Raw genomic sequence first — 20,858 nt, 5'->3', positions numbered from 1 at the left:
GCGCTGTGTATCAACATACGCCGCGAGCGGTTGAGTAGAAACGAACCGTATTTATTATTAGTCTAGTTTTCACACTGACAAAGCCGGCAAGAAATACAAGTTTGCGAAGACACAAAGTTAACGATGCAGGCTACTTCGATTTCCAAAGAACATGACAATAAAGCGTTACTAAATGGTTTCTCAACTTCAAACAAGCCAGGTAGGGTTTATTCTTGCATTCCAAAGCAAAACTTAATAACTATGACCTTGGCATTTTACTTTTTTAAGATTTTTGTCGACGCGAGATAGTTTCATGTCGCACAGAGGCGTTCAAATGGAGTTGAATTATAGGGTTTCACGTGCTGAAAACACCATTTCAGTATGAAGCATGCCATAGTGGGGGACTCCGGATTAATTTTTGCCACCTGTAGATCTTTAACGTGCCCCTACTGCTGTCCGGAGCAGAGCGTTCAAACTTGTTCCGTACTTAATGCTGAACAAGTCTTCCAGTCACATCGCACATGCTTCTACGCTATCCAACACTGGAACACCACTGAGCAGAAACGTACCTTCACTCTGCAGTGCATTCAACTAAACGCCGAGCGCAGTCGATTAAGAAATGTTCGCACAGGAATCAGCATGGTGCGGGTTGAAAGTGCAGTGATCAATTTATTCGCGAAATGGCACTGCCATCCGCGTTGAGTGGAAGACAACATAACACGTTTATTGGAAACGTCTTGCTGGAAACTTCTACTGAAAAAAAAAACGCAGAAGAAAATGTTCCCAATTAAACGGCTGCAGAATCCGGTAAAACCTCAATACAGGTAATCAAACCGCTGGGACCAAAGAGCAAGGCACTGCTGACTAATGCCACAGATCAAGTAAGTAATACGAATAAAATACCGTTTGGGTGGCTTGAAATCAAGATGAACCTTATTTACAAAGCAAACGCGATAAGACGAGCTTGTACGGAGCCGTTACAGTAACGTCGGCGACATACAGAATGGCAATGCAAGCCATAAAACTACAGCTCTCGCAGTAGTTGCAAAATAATGATGTGCTGTAAAGGTAGAGAATGGGTGCAGACTAAGCAGACGCTTAATGCAATATTTTGTAATAACTCCATACATACTAGATATTAAGGGAGCTTACGACAACTTAGACAGGAAAATGCTAACGGATATCCTCAAGTGCGGACTCATAGATAACGGTTTCGTGGAGGTGCTGAGGGACGTATAGATATATAAACCGAGTAAAAGTGCATGGGAAACCGGAGAAGAAATTAGGTAGTAGTAATTCACCGAGTACTGAACCAAAGATGCAGTGTGTCTCCAATGCTGTTCACGCTTTGTGTTAATGGAACAGAAAGACGAATGGAAAACAATGAATTAGCGGTCGATTTATCTTACATCCGTAATGGGCAAAAGCTGTAGCAGGAAGTGCTTGAGATAGTCAATGCTGACGACATGGTGCTACTAGAGGACAATGCAAGATATTTATCGACTTGTGAATATGTGTGGCAACGTAGTGACAAACCTAGGCCTTATGTGTAACACAAACAAATCGGGAATTACAACGTCTTAACGAAGGAACAAAAAAATTAAGTGGAATCAATAAAAGATGAAGTCATACGCATACTCAAGCAATATAAACATCAGGTTGTATGCATAAACGAAGGCAAGACCTACTCAAGTGCCAAGAAAGATAACCTCAAAATGAAAAAGAAGCGGAATGCAGCAGTCATGAAAGATGATAAATTGTAGTCACACTAATTACGGAGTGATGCGTGGAATCTCGAAGACAGTAATAGTACCCAGCGCTATCGTATTAAAACATCGATAATTAGTTAACGACAGAATCTGTCTCACATGGCGGGCAGTGGCGCCGCATACGGCTTCATCTTAAGAAACTCAGGTATATGAAGGGCGAGCGTTAGGTCACAAAAGAAATGAACAGCTTTATTGTATGCAGCAGACATTGCGCCTGAAATTCACCTGCGTTTGTGTACTTAATGCACGGAACGATGTATTCTTAATAATCCATCCATGCATCCTTTGTAATGCCTCATTTTATTGTAGGTGGATTGTCGGCCCTGCAGTTGTGAACGCTTTCTACAGCCCAAGTTCCAACGAAATGGGTGTGTGTAAATTTATTTGCTCTCTCGCCCATTACCGTTCAAACTGTGAACGCAAACTATGTCATCCGGCTACAAATGCCAAGCAGAACCCTTTATAGAAAAAAGGCATGCCTATCTCTTTGTCACTCTTCAGGTCTGCTTTCGTACTGAAATGAACACTCGAAGTACCTCAGGATTTCCACATGAGCAAGCACACAGATATTTGCATTAGTGAGCCATCTGTAGCATTCACTGAAAAAAATTCGTTTCCTTAAAGGTCACGTAACCTGCATACGTATGACAGTTTTCGCTGTTTTCAAATTTCGTTGTATGATGACGCATCGTTCTGCACATGCTCATTTTAGTCAGCTAGTGTATGCATGTACCAACGTCTTCCTGAAGTAAGCTGTTTTTCGAGTTGTGCGTTTCTTAACTCAGGTGTCATTCGTCTTCGGCGCACGCTGCAGTTAAGGAATGACTCATTATCAACTCCATCAACTTTCACTTCTTTTGAAATACGTGGTGATCGGCTGCAGTCAACCGAGAGCTTACTGCTGCGATGCGACTGCCTACGCAAATGCAACATCGTCTGGGAAAACATAACGCGCACCTATTTTGTAGCCTGCGCACAACGGCATGATATCATGTATGGCACCGTCTATACATAGTTCGTATGACTTCGGCTATGGAGAATCCAGAGCGGAGGCGACGTCGACCCTTCCACATCTGCCAAGAGATACACTTGCGGCAACGACCACATGCATTCCACGCACTGACTCCGAAGGCCACTGAATCTGCTACCTATTCTTACCTCCTAGCTGTCTTCTCAGTAACGCAAAACTCGTCTTGATCCGTCTTGAGACTTGATAAGTTAACGCATTTACAACTTCTGTAGTAGTCAAGAGCTCGACGAACTTCTGTTGATAAACTTGGAACCAACCCAACACCTTATACATTTGCAATGGAGCCATCAGATCTATAAATGAATATGTTTTTCCTAGTTAGAGCACTGGCCAAGTTGGTTTGTGCGTGAGAATGGCGGTAGAATGCAAAGGGCAAATAAAAAGGTCGGCAGCATGTTACGTGCCGTCTAGCACAGTCATGTTGCTGCTTTCGCAGTTTGGCGTCTTCGGCTTGTTTTCAACGCTTAGTTGCGACTTCTCGCGGCCGTATTGAGGGGCCAGGCTCGCGCCAACGACGTTTCTCTTCGAGGTTATGTTACGTCCTCTCGTCAGGGTATTGAAACGTATGCTATTCTTTGTGTTACGTGGGTAAATTCAATAAAACTCTGCACCGCTCGCTTAACTTTTCTGAGCGCTTGTAGCCTCAGTCTTACGGGGGTATGAGCCATGGCGTACGGGGTATGAGCCATTCAGAATGTCACGTGGTTTTTTTATACCACAGTAGAAACGCCGCGTTTCTGCACGTTGTAGCGTGATGCAAATGAATGTGTTGACTTTACGCTTTACTTTGCTGAGTGCTTGTAGCCCCAGCACTACGAGAAGGACAAGCCATTGCATTTTTGTTTGCATAAGGGAGTATGAGCGATTGCGGATGATGGTGTTCACCACTGGACCGGACTACGCTTTATTTTTCTTCAGGACAATTGGGAGTACGAGCCATTGAAAACTTTAGCTCTAAAAAGAACGGACACAGTAGCGCAGTGTGCCCCTTTTCCTAGTCCAAAGAGCGTGTGGGCTTACAGGTGGATTTGTAATTATGACTGTAGACCTGTTTTCTTCGACAAACCAGCTTTTACCTTTTTGGTCCTAAGGGGAAAGCTATATGTGGAAAGAAGATCTCTAATTCAGTAATTTGGTGACTCATGTTGACGTAGTCGAAGCAAAGGTGGTACTTATGTTTATGTTAAATAAGCTGACCATGACGGCTCTAAGGGGAAACAGGGAAAAGGATTGTCTCTGAACAGAATCTTTTTGACTAAACACATACGCCTTGTGCAGCCATATTATGTTCCGAGCTGAACTATTGGACAGAGGGACGTGGCGATTCTTGTGGCGTCTGGTTTTCTGGAGCTGCCCGGTCTTTTTAAACGTTCTCTGTATTGCGCGACACTTTTAATTAAGTTACCTTTACCGCGGCTAAGCAGAATTGTTAGTCTTTTTCAAACTAAGCCGTTGCCTTTCCTTCTATAGTGTACCCTTCCGGAATCCTTCAAGGCGTCTTCTATGAACATGGACTTCCACGGTAAGCTGTTGACTTCATGATTGTAAGCTAGCTTTGTTATAACACGACAATTATTTGCTTATGCAAATGTGCAGATTTTTCTAGCAATTTGCCCCCTTTTATAGGGACCCAGTGATTCCAGATACACGTACATACAGCTTGAAACAGAACTCGTTCGTGACTATTTCGGGCACTGTGCCCAGATCAAGCTTAATTAACAAGTTGATTGCTGTCTCAAGAGCAGAAAGGGCAGCTTTTGAAACAACGGTTACATCAAATTACAAGCTATACCAAACCCTCGGACTTTTCATAGTTCTCTCAAGGGGGCAGGAATGCATTATTCAATGAAGCTAACCTTACCTTCTAGAGTGGCACTGTTTTATAAATGAATATCCTAACAGAGTTTCTGGAAAAAAATTCATCGACGATCCAATTTCTGCCTAATGCGAAACTTGAGCGCAGCTCTACGCATGTTTTCATTTCGCGATACATTGGCTGACGTCGACTATCGGTCTTGTGCGACACGTTGCAAACGGAACGAAGTATGGCGCGACTGCGTGACTAATCGGCAGATCGCGAGAGGCAGCGCGTCGGTCGGGCTTGGGCGCAATTCACAGCACCCGCCTCAGACAGACCTCCTCTCAGGCAGCGCTTTGTTCCCGACTCTGCATGGCGTGCTACTCTGGCGCCATCTCGTAGCCATCGTCGCCGCAGAGCCAGTCTTGCGCGGCACTATGATTTTCTTCGTACGCTTTCGCCATACCCTCTTCCTTGACTTTCCTCCTGACGCTCTCTTCGCTATCGCCATCTTTCAACACCCAATGCGCTCCGCGTCCGCTCTTTCATTCTTCGCTGTGTTCGTTTGCTCGGTTACGAGTGACGCCTAGGGATGCCAAGGCACGCCGATGCTCAACGCGGGAACGGGCGCCTCAGAGCTGCACTGTAGTATTGACTTTGGCAGACAGCACAATTACATTCCTGAAGCTGGATCACTCGAAGAGGCGGACGTTGCAAGTACGAGAAATTGCATTGTATAGCTGAATAAATAACAAGTTTCCACTGATGAACTTTTAACGAATCACATTAAGACACATACTGCAATTAAATTAAAGTATCTGGTGAATATTCAAGATAATCAATTCTCTTTTTCGTCTGCGTTCCCATGATAGTGCTAGCTTCAATCTCTATCCAAGCGAACATACCTTGAGGACTACCCATCTTCTATTCATAAATTATTTTTTCTGGCTGTTAAAGTTATCAGATAAACTGTAAAAGCAAAACAGTGTCAGTCAACTGCACCTTTTACTTTCTCGAGCAACTGTGTAGGCAACTATTTCGTTTGATTAGTTTAAGCATAGGCGCCGTTCGCATTTATTCCTTGAACTCTCCACACCTTAGGAAGCATACGGATTTGCCGACATGAGAGCCACATGCATTTAGGTAACCCGTTTATTTTTCAGCCTTTCGGGCCAAATTTAGGCAACTCATTAAATTAGTGTCAAATAACTACAGTACGTTTTCTCTATAAGATGCCGCAAATGTCTTCGAGATGGCAACTCTGTAAAAAAAAGAAATATCGCAGATTAGGCCGGAGTGACCAGTAAGTAGATCTGGATGTGTCATGTATGATACAATTATCGGGAATCGTAGAAAGTCTTCTACAATGAAGTAATCAATTCATTTTTGGGTGTTTAGATGAGTCACGCGCAGAGCTCATCTTGAAAGCTAATCTCCCTTGTTTCTTCGTGTTAGCAAAGAGCTCAATAAAGACGTACGCCTTTCTTGCAATTTCTTAGCATCTCGTTGGACTCACGCAGTGCACTTGTTTCAGGTAGAATTCGCTGACGTAACTAGCTCGCAGTCATCTGGCAGCACATAATATTCTACATGACTTCATATACATAAATCGTCATGTTAATCATAACTTAAACCTGAAAATGTGCGTCCATTGATCAAATATTTACGTCACTGTTTTACTAACATACTGTTACATATTTGGCAAAATATAGGGATGAGTCAGGGTTATGTTTTCCTGCTTTGATGACACATACCACCTGAAGAAGATACGTTAGACATTCTGGCACTATTCCTGTTCCTTTTTTGTTGCAGACACAATTTACCATAGCGACTAAAGTATAATATTCGTTTATTTGCCGCAATTATTGTATAACGCATTCATTCTTACCGGCAGTTCCCTTAACTTCGGAGCTATTGGCATGGTGGTTGGACATGAAATGACGCACGGATTCGACGATACAGGTGAGCACATCAAAAAGAAAACGTTGGTTCTGACGTGGCTTTGGCACACCATACACTCATCAAAGGGGATCAAATAATTTCAGTGCCTTCTTAAACTCAGGCATTCGTTGAAGATAACACCTGTTGGAATATGTTGCTCTGCGCCATTAGTATAAGGGAATCAAACTTTGTGAACAACTTTACAAGAATCAACAGAATTCAAAAATTCCTCCCGCTCTTTACTTGCATGCTGCGACAGCAGAAGGTCCTCACAATGCAAACATCATTCATCTAAGAACAACATCAGAGTGGTAGACACCGTATCGTCTTCATTCGAAACACTTGTATGTTAGAGGCCTCGAAGTTCATGCACGGTTGTGTCGAGCACAAAACCTCGCCGAAATTTCCAAGCTCTGCAGATACGTCAAAGCGCTGTGGTTTAATGGAACGGTAGGAAGTTGGGGCGATGGCACCGTCCTTCTTCAAATAATCCCTGTGCAGCTTGCGCGCCGCTTCTGCGTTCGTGCATAGTCGGGAGCCTACTCTACAGCAGATCCAATAACAGGTACTGGCAAAGTCGGCAACCCACCCACATTTGGTTTAGATAACCAGTTTAACTTAGCGATAAAATTAGTTTTGTGTCCCTAAAGACAGAAATTCAAGGATAAGGCAGCGTATACACAAACACCAGTACCACGCAATCAGCATATTGAAAAGACCAGTTCAAGATCAGTAGAGGACACACCTTTTGTAAATGGAAGTATGCAAAGGGATATCTTGAAAATATCTATTATGGTTCTTACAGACCGTTACGTGGATGTGACGGTGCGCATTCATGCAAGCAACTAAGATTTATAAACTCGAAACTCTAATCGGCGAAAATTTTCCTTCTAAACCAATTTCCTACTCGGTGATGCTGACACGACAAGCTTGGTTATCAGTCATGAAACCGAAGAAAAGCGCTTCCGCCAGGCTAGATTACGAAATTCTTCACACTCTCTCGAGGTGACCACATAAATGCTAGAATCTGCCGAAAACATACTCGGCGCTCAATCTCTCAGGATCTGCTGAGCCGTCGTGCCAAGAAAAGCTACGACATTCGAAACGTTCGGATGACCTATATGGCGCTCAAGTTGCGTGAGAATAGAAATTTGACAACAATTACCAGGGACAGTAGCAACACATGCTTAGCAATACATCCTCTCATGTGCTTTTCTTTTTTCCGCTGTGCTTTGACAGGAAGTCAGTTCGACGCCGATGGCGCTTTAAAAGAGTGGTGGTCGAATCTTACTAGAGCCGAGTTCAAGCGGCGAGCTAAATGTTTCGAGGATCAGTACGGAAATATCACTGACAAAGAAGCAAACATGACGGTGAGACGTTTCCAATTTATACTTTACTGTTAAACAAGTTTCAGAGCCGCACCACATATATCCCATTTGGTGGCACTGCACTCAACTTATGTTAAGAATATTCGGGATATGCATGGGTATCCGTGGCGCTGTCGTATTTTTGTCGATGTGAATAAAAAATTAAGAATTCTATTTCGGGAGCGCAAGATGTTATGTTAAACCTAGAGTAACAAAGCACCTGCAAGCACATAGACACATTGAGAGCAGGTTCTCCGTTTCACGCCAGCGTACCACAAACACGCTGAATTTCCTTTCTTAAGATAGAAATTTGCATCCACATATACCGCGTATCTAATATTACAATGCACGATCATATACGGCATAGTAGATATGGGTTTAATAAGACGTGTTTGTCAAATTTGCTTTGTTCATACAGTCGTACTAGATAGCGGTTTGACAATGTCCCAACAATGATTTCGTGGTTTTCTTGCTCAGCCTCAATTTTATTTTAATGCAAATATAAATTGCCAATTTTCTCATGAGTTTGAAGCTTGAGTCGGCAGCAAAGACCATGCATACAAGCCTTTCATCTCCGTCTTTTTCTTGTCTTTTTTTGCTAAATAACACAACAAACTAAGTGTGAAACTGAAAATACCAGAGAAGAACAGGCGCGCAACACTCAACGTCTGTTGTACATGCGTGCTTTCGCTGACTCCGCGCTCGTATTTTCGGCTGTTTTTTTATGGATCCAACAAACAACCTTTCTGCGTTTTCTCCCTCGTGCAATGTCTCCTCGGTCTAGCCGAACGAACTGACTGCTGTCTTTCTTCAACATAGCTCAATGCCAAAAACACTGTGGGCGAAAACATTGCCGACAACGGGGGCCTCCGTCTGGTTTTCGAGGTGAGCAGTCCTTATGTGCCTGACAAATGTTCAATTCCATGTATATATATACATTTAAATATATATATATATATATATATACCTCGTGCATCATTATGGAACTTTTAGTGACCATAATTTGATCACCGTACTGCAAACTGGCGTTTACCACGATCCAAATCGCAGTCGCACTTCGCCAATCTTAACAAGTGTCATCAGTCGCCACTTAAGCCCCTTGGCCAAAGCAATAGTGTCTCTGCTAATATAGCTGAGGGCAATTCGCATCTACTGCAACCATAGTAGAAGGAATCGACTGTTTTGTAAAAGCTCAGTTACTGACCTCACCAGAGGTCGTTAGAGTTCGCGGCTTCGATGACGTCAACGCGAGCCATTTGAGGGTTCTGGAATTGGAAGTTTCAATCTAACTACACAAAAACTGGAATATTATGCCCGCATTTTTATTGATCAAATTGAATGGTTTTTCCAGAAGAGCAAAACCACATTGTTTAAGGTTCTCTTGACAAGAAATATCTAAGAGAAACACTTTCACGAGGTCAGGACGCATTTGACCCAACACCTCCTGCCCGTCCTTATGTGATGTATGGTTAAAAGGCATTGCCTCTCCTTGTGAAAGAAATCGTGACTGGTTTATTAACTGTTCACGCAACAAGAGCCCTGGTTGACTCATACCCGGCGCAATAGCCCAGGGGCTACGGCGTCGCGCTGTTGAGCTCAAAGTCACGGGTTCAATCACACCCGTGGTGGCAGACTACCCTGGCTGCGGGACAGAACGCTCGTGTACTATGCGTTGCTCAAAAGGGCTCAATATCAATCTGGAGCCCATCACTACAGTGTGCGTCGTGATCATTCCTCGTTTGGGCATGTAATATTTCAGAGCTGAAGTTGATTTCTCGGCATCAGGTAATTTTTTCAGACGGAAAGCCCATAGTGGTTTCTAAAACTATCCTTCACCGCCGTACGCTATTCGCCATTTTGCAGTTATCGCATTTTCTGCTTTTTTGCAGGCGTATAAGAAAGTTCTGGAAGACGAATGTAACAGCAACGCCACTCGCTTGAAAGGCCTGGAACAGTTCTCAGGAAAGAAGCTGTTCTTCATCGCAAACGCATTGGTACTTGCCTCAAGCAAGAATATTTTTGACAAATGATAGCTTACCGAACTACGATCAAAAACCCCGGATTTCAGCGAATAACTGATAGTTATACCCCCTTTCCCGCAGGCATGGTGCAGCGTGAGCCGTCCACAATACCTAAAGCTGCTGATTCAGTACGATCCACACAGCCCTACTCAATACAGGTAAGTCGAAAGCTCAGTGTATTCATTTGGAGAGGTGAACATGCCGGTGTGGACCAAAGAGGCAGATGTGTGATGTCGGTCTTTATTCCACAAACAAAAGTCTTGTCGGCAACGAAAGAAGAGCATCCTAATTGAACGCTTCAACTTGCTCCGCACTCATTGACTACGACATCACCAGGATCCCATGACAGGCGCTCGGCGATCTTTTTAAGAATCGCTTCATGGTGAAATGAACAACATTCACCTTGTCCGCTACAGTATTGCTTTCACTGGCCTCTGAAACACACGGACAGACAACACACAATTTGGGGCGCGAGAAAAAAATATGCGAAAAAATGTTAAGCCTAGTGCAGGTAGGGGGCATTCACCAACATTTGTTTGTTCTTGTTTTCTTATATATATATATATATATATATATATACTTTACCTGTAGCAACCTTGGAAGACTCGCTATACTACCAAATAAACAAACCTGTACTTGGCACTGAACTAGATTAAAACAAAAGCACCCTTTCCGCCCACATATATACACGATGGGCATGACACTATGTTTAGGATTAAGGATAAGATAACTAAACCGTGTTTAAGATTCGCCCCAAGCGTTACCTACGTGAGCATTGCGAGTGCCCCTCGCATGAGATGTGGCCCATCAGTCGCGTCTCTGATCTCACCGTACGCCTGCCTCCCTGTGTATCCTTTGATTTAGCCCAATTCTCTATGCTGGTACACTTCTCGCGGATTTTTCTAGTGGCTGTTTTGGCAGTTTTCCTTCGTACAAACTTAAAATACCAGCTTAACAAGCTGTTTCTCAAGAACAACATTTAGAAAGCCGGCCGACGGAACTCTGTCCAGAGCGTTGAGCTTTTATACGTGGTTCTAAACCTTGGAGCGGCAGTTTAAGTGAGAAAACAAAGCATAAACATGAAAAATAGCAAAGCACATCTAAGAGACAAGAAGAATATATGCTGGGGTGCAACAAGGATGTAACAAATGCGGGCGACATGTAGTCGCCCGCATTTCACAGCAGCAGCTTCCACAGCATGTAGTTTGATTGTACCCACCTTTCACTTCATCTTGACTAACGGTGTCTCTAACACTTAAGTCTCGCATTTGTCCACCGAAACATCCAACAACATTGTGATGACTGAACCAGCACTAACATCGAGCTTCTTCCTACACCGTTCGCTTCATGAACTGTTGATCGAAAATAAGCTGTTAGGAGCAGGTTATAGAGGCAGTAACTTAAGTGAAGCGAGCTGAAGCTGTAAGCTATCAGTCCACTGAAAATCCCAGATCAGTACTTTCATTTTAATGCGACGTGTTTAGCTCGCCCTTTGGATTGTCAGTGATGACACATTCGTTCCGTAAAGCTGACATAGCTGCTCGACCCAGCTTCTCGGGTTTCATATGTATCAGAACCACACGATTGCAGCCAACGAAAACGTCATTGATTCGTTAGTCGTGTGCGGCCCCCGTTAAAGTATAATAAATCACTTAGCTGGTGTAAATCAAGCACATTCAAAGAAGGTTCTCAGTGTTTTTATGCGGCCGTATTTTACTTCAAAAGATGGTTCGAAACTGCACAAGATACTTTAATTTTTCTCTTTGAGGTAGCACAAACTCACACCTACAGTCTAGAGTATAAACTACTAACTCCGACCGGTGATGCAAACGTCTGCTTCATATTTCCAATTAAAAGTTGTAGTGAACGTACGGGTATTCTGAGCAATAGGTGCCTCACCGTAATGACGGCTGGTTGCTGCCTTTGCTAGAAGGGTACCGTGTGCCGTATCCTGAAATGAACGCTGTTTCACGCCAATATGACACATGGCTTGGCTCTCAATTTTAATCTAAGCTTGAACTCGGGAGCTCCAATATATTACGGAAAAACGGAAAAATGCTCCTAATCGGAGACCAGGGCACTGATTTCAATGAGGCCTAATTGTTGCACTTAAAAGAAAGGTTGATTCTAGTGACGGCAACAAGATAATTTTTCAATTGATAAAGCCAAGTTTTTCAGGAGATAACTTTAAAGCTGCGAAATTTCAAAACATTCAAGTAAAACTTTACATTTCACTCAGCAACCAATAACAATATCACTATTCCGCAAACTACGCATAATGAATCTAAAACGTACTGGAGTGATACAGATTGCATTGCTTCGAAATATAGCACTAACGTGTGCTTAGATTTGCATGATGCTCGTAGAGAATTGGTTGCTGCCTTTTCAATTCAATGCAAGATGTTTGGCAAACTGTTTTACAAAATTTGTACGCTCAAAGGTCCTAACAGATGCAATTTATCAACTGCTACATGTCTTCGGTGCCAAGTCAGGGATTTTGAAACTTCAAGCTTGAGTGTTTTTTTTTGTTACATTTTCGGCTATTTGCGGTAAGAAAACTTCCATAAATTAAAATTTTGATTCCTAAACTTCCTTGGCTGCACACCCTTTTTTCTCTCAGTTTCAACATATTTCACTCCAATCAGTACAGCGGTTTTCTCATGAAAGCATTTTTGCCTTTTACATGCATCTTAAAGGGAAATTTAAGTTGGCCGCGAACTAAAGCTTCCTTCTGACCACAACACCTTTCGTTGAGCCAATTACTATTCAAGATTATTTGTGAAGTAGATACTATAGATGACTCGCAGTAGTACCAGAAGCCTCGAACAGCGCTTTCTAGTAGCTGCTGCTGGGGAATACGGAAACAAGTTCATTCGTAAAAGTGAGCACATAGATCATCTCTCTACCCATTACTATATTGCCTACAAGGTACTACAACAACTTACTAGAACAAATAAAGCTCGATAGAAGCTTCGAAACCAGTATTCATGTAATATGCGCATTTACATTGTTAACCCCGAATGGCAAGGTTGTTTCATATAGTATGCAGTGTATTGCGTAACTCAATATTAAAAAAAAAAACGTTTCAGCGAACTGTTGAAAAATACTAACTTTTACAGATCAAATTTCCGGTAATTCTCTTTCAATGGAAGCTATCGACACACATGAGACCCCTTGATTGCAAGAGGAGTAGACCCCCTTCATATCTACATAGCTTCCAAGATCAAAGCCTGAAACTTGCATGAGTCGCACTGATTCGACAAAAATGAAACTGAACTTCAGGCGTGACATCGGCAAGCAGCCGAAACATCCGTATGGTAGCACAACTAGCACGCGTACTTAGTTCCCAGCAAGTGCTGAGTGAGTGGCGTCCTCGCCGTGCCATCACCCATAAGAGTGCGCCACTGCAACTTCTCCTTGTCGAATTGCAGTAGCGTTCGTCAGCGAATTTTATGCGAAGCATACTAGCCGCACAACCACGCTTTTCCTTGCTGCGCCGCGCGCGGCCGCGTAGCTACCATATGACGTCATAACAGCTGCAAAAGTGGAGGCTCAACTCGTGCGCTCGCTTGCGGCCGCGTAGCTACATAGCCGGATCTCAGCTCGTGCGCTCGCCTGCATGAGTTGTTTCTTCGTCTAGCCGAACCAAATATAGCCACGCAACAGCAGTTCACCAGGCTAAACAGTGGTTCAACAACTAAAATAAAGGCTAGTATGCTTCGCATCCTGGGCTTAACCTTAGCTAAGCCACAGCCATTTTTTTTACGCTCGTTCGAAATCACGTACGATTTGACGTGGCGCAAGCGAGCAAGTGGCATGTTTACATGTATTTACGTTCTCTTACATTCTTCTTTTTTTCCTTACTTTTCTATGTAAGCACAGCCCTCATGTCTCGTCATTTGAAATAATTAATGAATGAAGGAGTTCGCACTTCTCATTTCTTAGCCGCCAGTTTGGTCATTGGGGCAGCTACCGCTACAGATACGCACAAAGAAAACAGAACAAACCAGTGTCTACTTTAATGCTATTTTATACTACTCTGCATATCGAATGGCACGCATGTTACATGGCATGTGAAGAATAGAAAATCAAAAGTGCTAAGGCGGGCCTATAATCCCTTGCATGATCTAGCTCAGAACTTGGTTCCTGTCAACGAGACTATGCTCCAAGCTTTATTTGCCCCTCAGGAAAGTGGAGGGTGAGGGCTGTAACGGCTCTCTGTAAAGCGATATATGAAGAAAAAAACACAAGCACTCCAACGTGGCTCGCCAATAAGGTGGGATACATTTGACTCGGACAGTTTTCTTGCAGCAAAACCTGACATTGCTTCAAAAATGGGACTGTGCCGTTCACGTTTTCTTTCTAGGAAGTTGCCGACAAGATATAAAATCTAGGGACAAATGGTAACATCGCAGAAGCAGAAATTATGGCATGAATGCCCATCGCTGTTTAGAAGTCTGCCTATCTCTTGATGTTTTCTGTCGTCATTAAAACCTCTATCTCGATATCGTAGAGTTACCCAGGCCTGCATGCCACCATTCCAATTCTGTCAATTTCTTTCCTGCTTTTTTTTTTCGCCAATACATCGAACGACTCTTCCTCATCTGGACTTCTGACGAGTTAGTGATTCCGCTCGCTTTGAATACTCGCACTTCATCTTTCAACCAGTGCCCCTGCAGGGCGCGAGCTGCAAGCGGCACAATATAGTGCTTTCCACGACCGGACCAAATCAAATTCGCTGTAAAGATTATCGTGAGTTTCCTGGTTCTATTGCGGTACGTAGTGTATTGTTATCGTCATAATAATTTTTGAGCTCAATATTCGCATCTCATCTTCCTTATCTGTACATATCATGATCACCACGCACAACGACGCCTTTGTCGTAGTTTAGAGTTTTCAAGAATGAAGTTCCTGAGAAGTGGTGGAGGTTGCTCTTCGTTCCCTAAGTCCTCTCACAGTTTCTCCCTGCAGCTCCGCTCTGGTCGTCGCATCACCCCACCCTTGGCATTGATGTCCAGTCAAGACCTACCCTGCAGAACTTACGCTCCTCAAGAACGCCCCCATACACGTCTACTCATGGCTGACCAGCGGATGACATAGCCGCCTTGTTCTCACCGTTCACCGTCTCCCCCGTACAAAGCCGATATCCCTCTTAACTACCCCTCATCTCGGCGCCAATCACCTCCACCACGACAAGGGGCATGCCTCACAGGCCCACGTGACCTCCGCTCGAAAGACTCCATACGTAAGTTTTTTTGGGGGAAACTACATCCATCGGACTGCCTATAATTCCTCCAGAGCGCCCGTCGAATCAGTAATTAGTGGTTGTGGAAAGTGTTCGTGTCGAAACGCTTATTGATACTCGTGCCACCATTTCCATCCGTCGCGCTCATCTCGTGACTACGAAAATTGACCACGCCCCACTGCGGCGCTCCTTTGCGTGGAGCAAGCAATGACAGAATTCACCTGTTTGCGCAACGTACAGTACATGTCTTTGTCAATGGCATCCTTCATCACACAGTATTTGCGGGGCTACGTGAATGCACTCGCAAACTTATTTTGGGTTGGGATTTCTTGCCGCCCACCCACGCGTATATTAGTTGTCGCCAGCGCCTCCTATTCCTCACCGGCACCAGACAGCAATGCCATTCTACAAATGATACGTATAGCCGTTTTGTAACAACCACAGACTAATTGCTTTGGCCTTCTGTAGAATAAGTAATTGCCGTTGTTTTCGCCGATATTGTACACGGTGACGTGGTCATACACCCTTATTGCCGGATTTCATCTAGACGAATTGTGATCGCTCCCAGCCCTCTTAGTTTCTGTGATAGGCGCACAGTGATCGATGCATTGAATATTACTCCTGATCCCCAGTTGTTTCCACATGGATCACATGCACTGTTGAGGCTCAACATGTTGTCCTCGTTATTCTGACTGTTGCACTGACGGAGTCAACTTTGTCTCCTCTTTAATCTTCTTGTTCTCTTATGAAGTTCCATCAGGCCTGACCCTTTCACCTACTCAGACTTGCGATCTACTCGATTTGATGAAAAAACATGGTGCCTTGTTCGTCGCCCAATCGCCCGTCCTCGGTAAAACGCCTGTCGCCACTCATCGCTTTCAGACCGATGGCTCCCGCATCGTTCATCGCCATCCATATAGAGTGTCTCTTATCGAGCGCAAGCTTGTCAAAGAAAAAAATCTGTCCGACATGCATGAACGGAATATAATGTGCCCTTCCTCATCTCCCTGGTCTTTTCCAGTGGTTCTTGTACAGGAGAACGGCTCAGCACGCTTTTGTGTCGAGTACCGTGCCCTCAACAATATCGCATGCAAGGACGTTTATCCCCTGCCACGAATTGATGACGTGGTGGACTCGCTGCAGGGCGCTGAGTACTTCTCTAGTCTTGATCTTCTATATGGCAACTGGAAAATACCAATGTACGAGACTGACAAGGAGAAAACAATTTTCCACCCGCTATGGGATCTGCCAATTCAACGTGATGCCTTTCGGACTTTGCAACGCGCCTGGCACATACAAGCGCGTGATAATGTCTTGCGTAGTCTGTGCTACTTTGACGATATAGTTGTCTATTTGTTCAATATTATCCCAACATCTCGAGTGCCTTGGTGAAGTTTTAACCTTTCTTGCCAAGGCTGGACTCCAGCTGAACACGCAGAAAATGCCACTTCGTGTGCAAGAACACAAAGGTTCTAGGCTACTTAGGAAAAGAGGGATTCGACCGGACCCTGACAAGATTGCCACAGTCATCAACTTTCCCAAGCCAGAACGACAGAAAACAATGCGCAGTTTTATGGGCCGCGCCTGCTACTTCCGCCGTTTTGTACGCAATTTTGCAACGCTTGCATCTTCGCTCCGCCAGCTTCTTGGGGCTGCCGAACCCTTCGTTTGGACAAAATGGCGAAGCGCCTTTTCAGGCTTTAAAGCACGTTGGAGCCGGTACCATGCAATTTTGACAAGGCTGCACCTACCATCATCCGCACCAACGCTAGCGGGACCATACCTTTCATGAGCGAGTCATTGCCTATGCCGGTCGTTGCCTGCCCACAACAGAGAAAAATTGTGCCATTACTGTAGCAGGAATTTCTTACAGTTGTTTGGACTGTGCGAAAATTCCACCGATATATACACGGCCGCCGCTCCATGGTCATTACAGACCATCGCGCGTTGTGCTGGCTCTCCTCGCTGAAGAATTTATCAGATCGTCATTAGAACTGACTGATACGCTTGCAGTAGTGCGACTGAGACATAACTTACAGGTCTGGAAAGAAGCACCGAATCGCCGACGCTCTCTATCCTGTTACCCGCTTGCGATCTCGCATCGTCCACCCACGTATCCCCCGAAAAGGCCGTCTAGCGAGCCATCTTCATCCTTTTCAGAAATAGCAACACTAGACTGGCCGGGCACTGGCTGCCATCACGTCCTTATTGCGCACCACAAGGCACACCCATACTTTCGGACTATTTCTCACTGCCTCAACGTTGCCTCCTCGCTGCTAAATTTCTGTCTGCACCGACAACTTGACCAATTCAGGTTGCACCCTGATGGAAACAAACAGGTCCCCGTCATTCCCCGTTCTCTGCAAAGCGATGTCCTACGAGCTTTTCACAATGACCCACTGGCAGGTCATTATGTATATCACAAGACTTAAGACAGGATCCGAAGCAGGTTCTCTTGACCTGGTTTCTCCTACGCCGTGGCCAAGTACATCCCCTCTTACAAGCCTTGCCAACGCCGCAAAAGCCCCACACCTGCTACCACTGCGCCCCTCCAACCCCTCCCTTGTCCCGGCTCTCTCTTTGAGGTCGTCGGAATATACTTGCAGGGGCCTCTTCCTCCGAACACCAACGGTAATCGGTGGATCGTGACAGTGTTTGATCATCATATTTGCTATGCTGAGAAAGTTTCTCTACACTGCACAGCTTCTGAAGTTGCGGACTTTTTCCTGCGAAACATCTTTTTACGTATTGGAGCACGATGCGTTCTTCTCTGCGACCACGGCAAGGTCTTCGTCTCTTCCATTGTTTCCGATGTTCTACGAGATACCAGCAGTGTTCATAAAACAACTTCCAGCTACCACCCACAGACCAATGCCTTGACTGCGCGTTTCTATCATACACTCTCAGACATGGTGTCAGTGTACATCAGCCCGGGCCACATAAACTGGTATGCAATCCTACCCTTTGTGATTTTTGCCTACAATATCCCACCTCAACGTACCACCAGTTTTTCCCCAGTTTTCCTTTTCTATGGCCGCTCACGAACTTTCGCCCTTGATACATCTTTCGTTTTGCCTCTAGATTTGTCAGCAGTGTCTTTCTCCGGACAATTTGTTTCCCATCTCACCCACTGCCACTACCTCGTCTGCATTAACACCAATATCTCCCAAGATGCTAACAAGCACTGCTACGACTCCACTCACCGAAGTGCGATTTTCTACCCTGGCGTCGAAGTATTACTCTCGACACATGTACGTGTCCAACGCGTTACATGAGAAATTTCACAATCGTTTTCTTGGACCCTACCGGATTACTGAACAAACTTCCCCTGTTATTCACAGCATTTTCTCTCTTTATACTACCTCTGACCTTCGTTGTCACAGGACAGAGATTGTGCACCTGTATCCCTTTGAAACCGTATTTACGCCGCGTTTCGTGGCACACTTCTGCGGCCAAGGTGGCCGCTTCCGCCTAGGGGGAAAAGTAGCATGAGCACAACATTCGTGTCTCATCTTCCTCATCTGTACATCTCTGTCATCACCTCGAGCTGCGACTTCTCTGATGTCGCTTCGCGGAATCTTCGAGAATAAACAAGTTCATCAGAATATTTTTAGCACTATTAGCGCGGTTACCACTAGTTATCGGCTGCAAGTGGTGTTCCACTTCATTCTTGAGCCATCGGGAACATTCATGTAGTAAACTGGTCGAACACTGCATAATAGTGAAGTGATGAAGCTCAACAATTAAGTCCTCAAGTCTTTGTTACGCTCCTTCACACATCATGAAGTGTCATGAATGAATGAATGAAGTGTCACACTTCATTGTGCAATATCCTTCAATGTGGTCAAAACAAACAATATTTTGCAAATATTTTAAACGTAGCGCAGTTTCAACTGTTGTGGCGTGACGTGCGTACAGATGTACCTTGTTTTCTTCCAGAGTCAACCTTCCTATGTCGAATATGCCTGACTTCTCCGAAACGTTCAGCTGCCCAGCAAACTCGACAATGAACCGGAAAGAAAGGTGCACTTTGTGGTGAGGCGGAAGGGAAATAAAGCGAGACAGCATTGCAGAAGTCAAGCAACCTGTAATAGTTGGTAGAATAAATAAAGCCGAAAGACATTCAGGGCCTAATAAACTACCTTCAAATTATTCCCCCATTTAACCATCGCGTGCTTTCATTTAGGTAGAACTGCTGACAGAAAGGGCTTATACCGCTTCACACTTACTAACAAAAATATTACGTTGAGCGAAGAAACCATTACAAAGGAAACAGACAAACAACACAGGATGGACGCTATACGTGCAACTTATAAGTGGCACCCATCCTGCGTTGGTGCTTTCCCGTGTTTTTTGTACTGCTTACATTGCCCTGTAGCGCATCTAATGGGAAAGAACCGATTCATTCGTGTCAATGAATTTCTTATAAGCGGCTTGATCCAGTGATCAGTGATGATTCACTCTTTAAAACAAGGGCATTCGAGATCGAATGGCACTTTTTGCTGACGAAGGTTCATGGAGTGGCGCACATGACAGTTTTCGTGCTAACATTTACGCTAACCAATATCTGATAAATTATTATTTTGTTTTCTTCAGGTGCACGTTGCTAATGCGTAATTGAACTCAAACCTTGGCTGGAAACTAAGTGCTTTACAATAAGTTCCAGGAATACGGAATCAAAATTCGGTGAAACACAGTGGTGGTTGTGTAAGCAAGCAATCGGAAAACGGATTTCGTAGGTTACATCACCTCTGAATCTCCGGTGTGCTATGTTAAACAACATGCCAAATATTGCTGGACAATACGTGTTCGCACCGTTCAGTTCGTTCCCACTGACAACACATCGCCGTGATGCTGCACGGTAGAAAAGCCGTGACAAAATAAATGCGATAAAGCTTAAGCTTAACAACGTTCGTATAATATAAAAGAATAAACTGCTCAAGCGAAGTACACCTTTCTTCAATGGCACTCCACTAACGCCGAGTATCGCAATGCTTGTGTGGTAGACATTTAATGCGATATGTTGTTGGTGAGAAAAGAGACCTTCGAGGCCCTCTCCTTTCTTTTTTCATTGCTCCGTCTATAACCTGGGCCGACACATCAATAAAGCGGTGTGGAATGTTAACCTTTGCGAACGTCAACCACATGAACTTCCATCTGTGATTAAGAACTTTCGCGAAGTGTCATAGCAGCGTATTTCTTACCAGCTGCCCCGAAAAAACCCGCCAAGAACCAAAGTGCAGAAGCCATGCAACGCGGGAAGCGCTATTATCGCAAGCTTTTTCCAGGTAACTGGCCATCCCGAAACTTTTTGGTTTGTGCGAAGCCTTATTAGCTATTAGCCACTGATTCGGTGCTTGTATTCTGAAGTGGCACTCTGTTCTTTGCGGTTTGATAATTTATGTAACTGGCAATACTTTTTATGTATGCCTTAATCCTCCGTATTGATCCCCATATGCTTGTACCAAATGTCAATTATATTTTGCATCCGGACCCAGCCACTAGCCTGCGGCTATTGTGTCAAGCAGTCTTTTGCGTATACACTGTAACAGCTATGATGATAAGAAAGAAAGAGAGAAAGAAAGAACTCAAACACACATCGCTGTGTGTGGAGTCATCTCCTGTGCCTGCCATTACTCATTGTTGAGCAAATTACTCAACAAATATGAGAAGCAAGATTAACAATTTTATTGGTCGTATAAATTAAT

At 44.3% G+C, this 20,858-nt stretch overlaps 1 protein-coding gene across 3 annotated transcripts in view; it reads left to right on the top strand.

Moving 5' to 3' along the window:
• Positions 1 to 20,021, top strand: part of LOC135901938 (neprilysin-1-like) — a 56,817-nt gene extending 36,796 nt beyond the window's left edge. For 2 of the 3 annotated variants that reach the window (XM_065431781.2, XM_070526291.1), the window contains exons 14-21: positions 2,058 to 2,116; positions 4,249 to 4,300; positions 6,471 to 6,538; positions 7,757 to 7,887; positions 8,704 to 8,769; positions 9,774 to 9,878; positions 9,987 to 10,063; positions 19,090 to 20,021. In XM_065431781.2, the coding sequence (XP_065287853.1) occupies positions 2,058 to 2,116; positions 4,249 to 4,300; positions 6,471 to 6,538; positions 7,757 to 7,887; positions 8,704 to 8,769; positions 9,774 to 9,878; positions 9,987 to 10,063; positions 19,090 to 19,189 (658 nt within the window). In that variant the 3' untranslated portion in view covers positions 19,190 to 20,021. The remainder of the gene's footprint in view (positions 1 to 2,057; positions 2,117 to 4,248; positions 4,301 to 6,470; positions 6,539 to 7,756; positions 7,888 to 8,703; positions 8,770 to 9,773; positions 9,879 to 9,986; positions 10,064 to 19,089) is intronic. The other variant, XM_065431780.2, reaches the window with a different exon arrangement.
• The last annotated feature ends 837 nt before the right edge of the window (positions 20,022 to 20,858 follow it).

Source organism: Dermacentor albipictus, chromosome 9 (assembly GCF_038994185.2).
Source record: "Dermacentor albipictus isolate Rhodes 1998 colony chromosome 9, USDA_Dalb.pri_finalv2, whole genome shotgun sequence".
Lineage (NCBI taxonomy): Eukaryota > Metazoa > Arthropoda > Arachnida > Ixodida > Ixodidae > Dermacentor > Dermacentor albipictus.
Note: the sequence above shows the minus strand (reverse complement) of the source record. Positions and strands in the feature narration are given on the sequence as shown.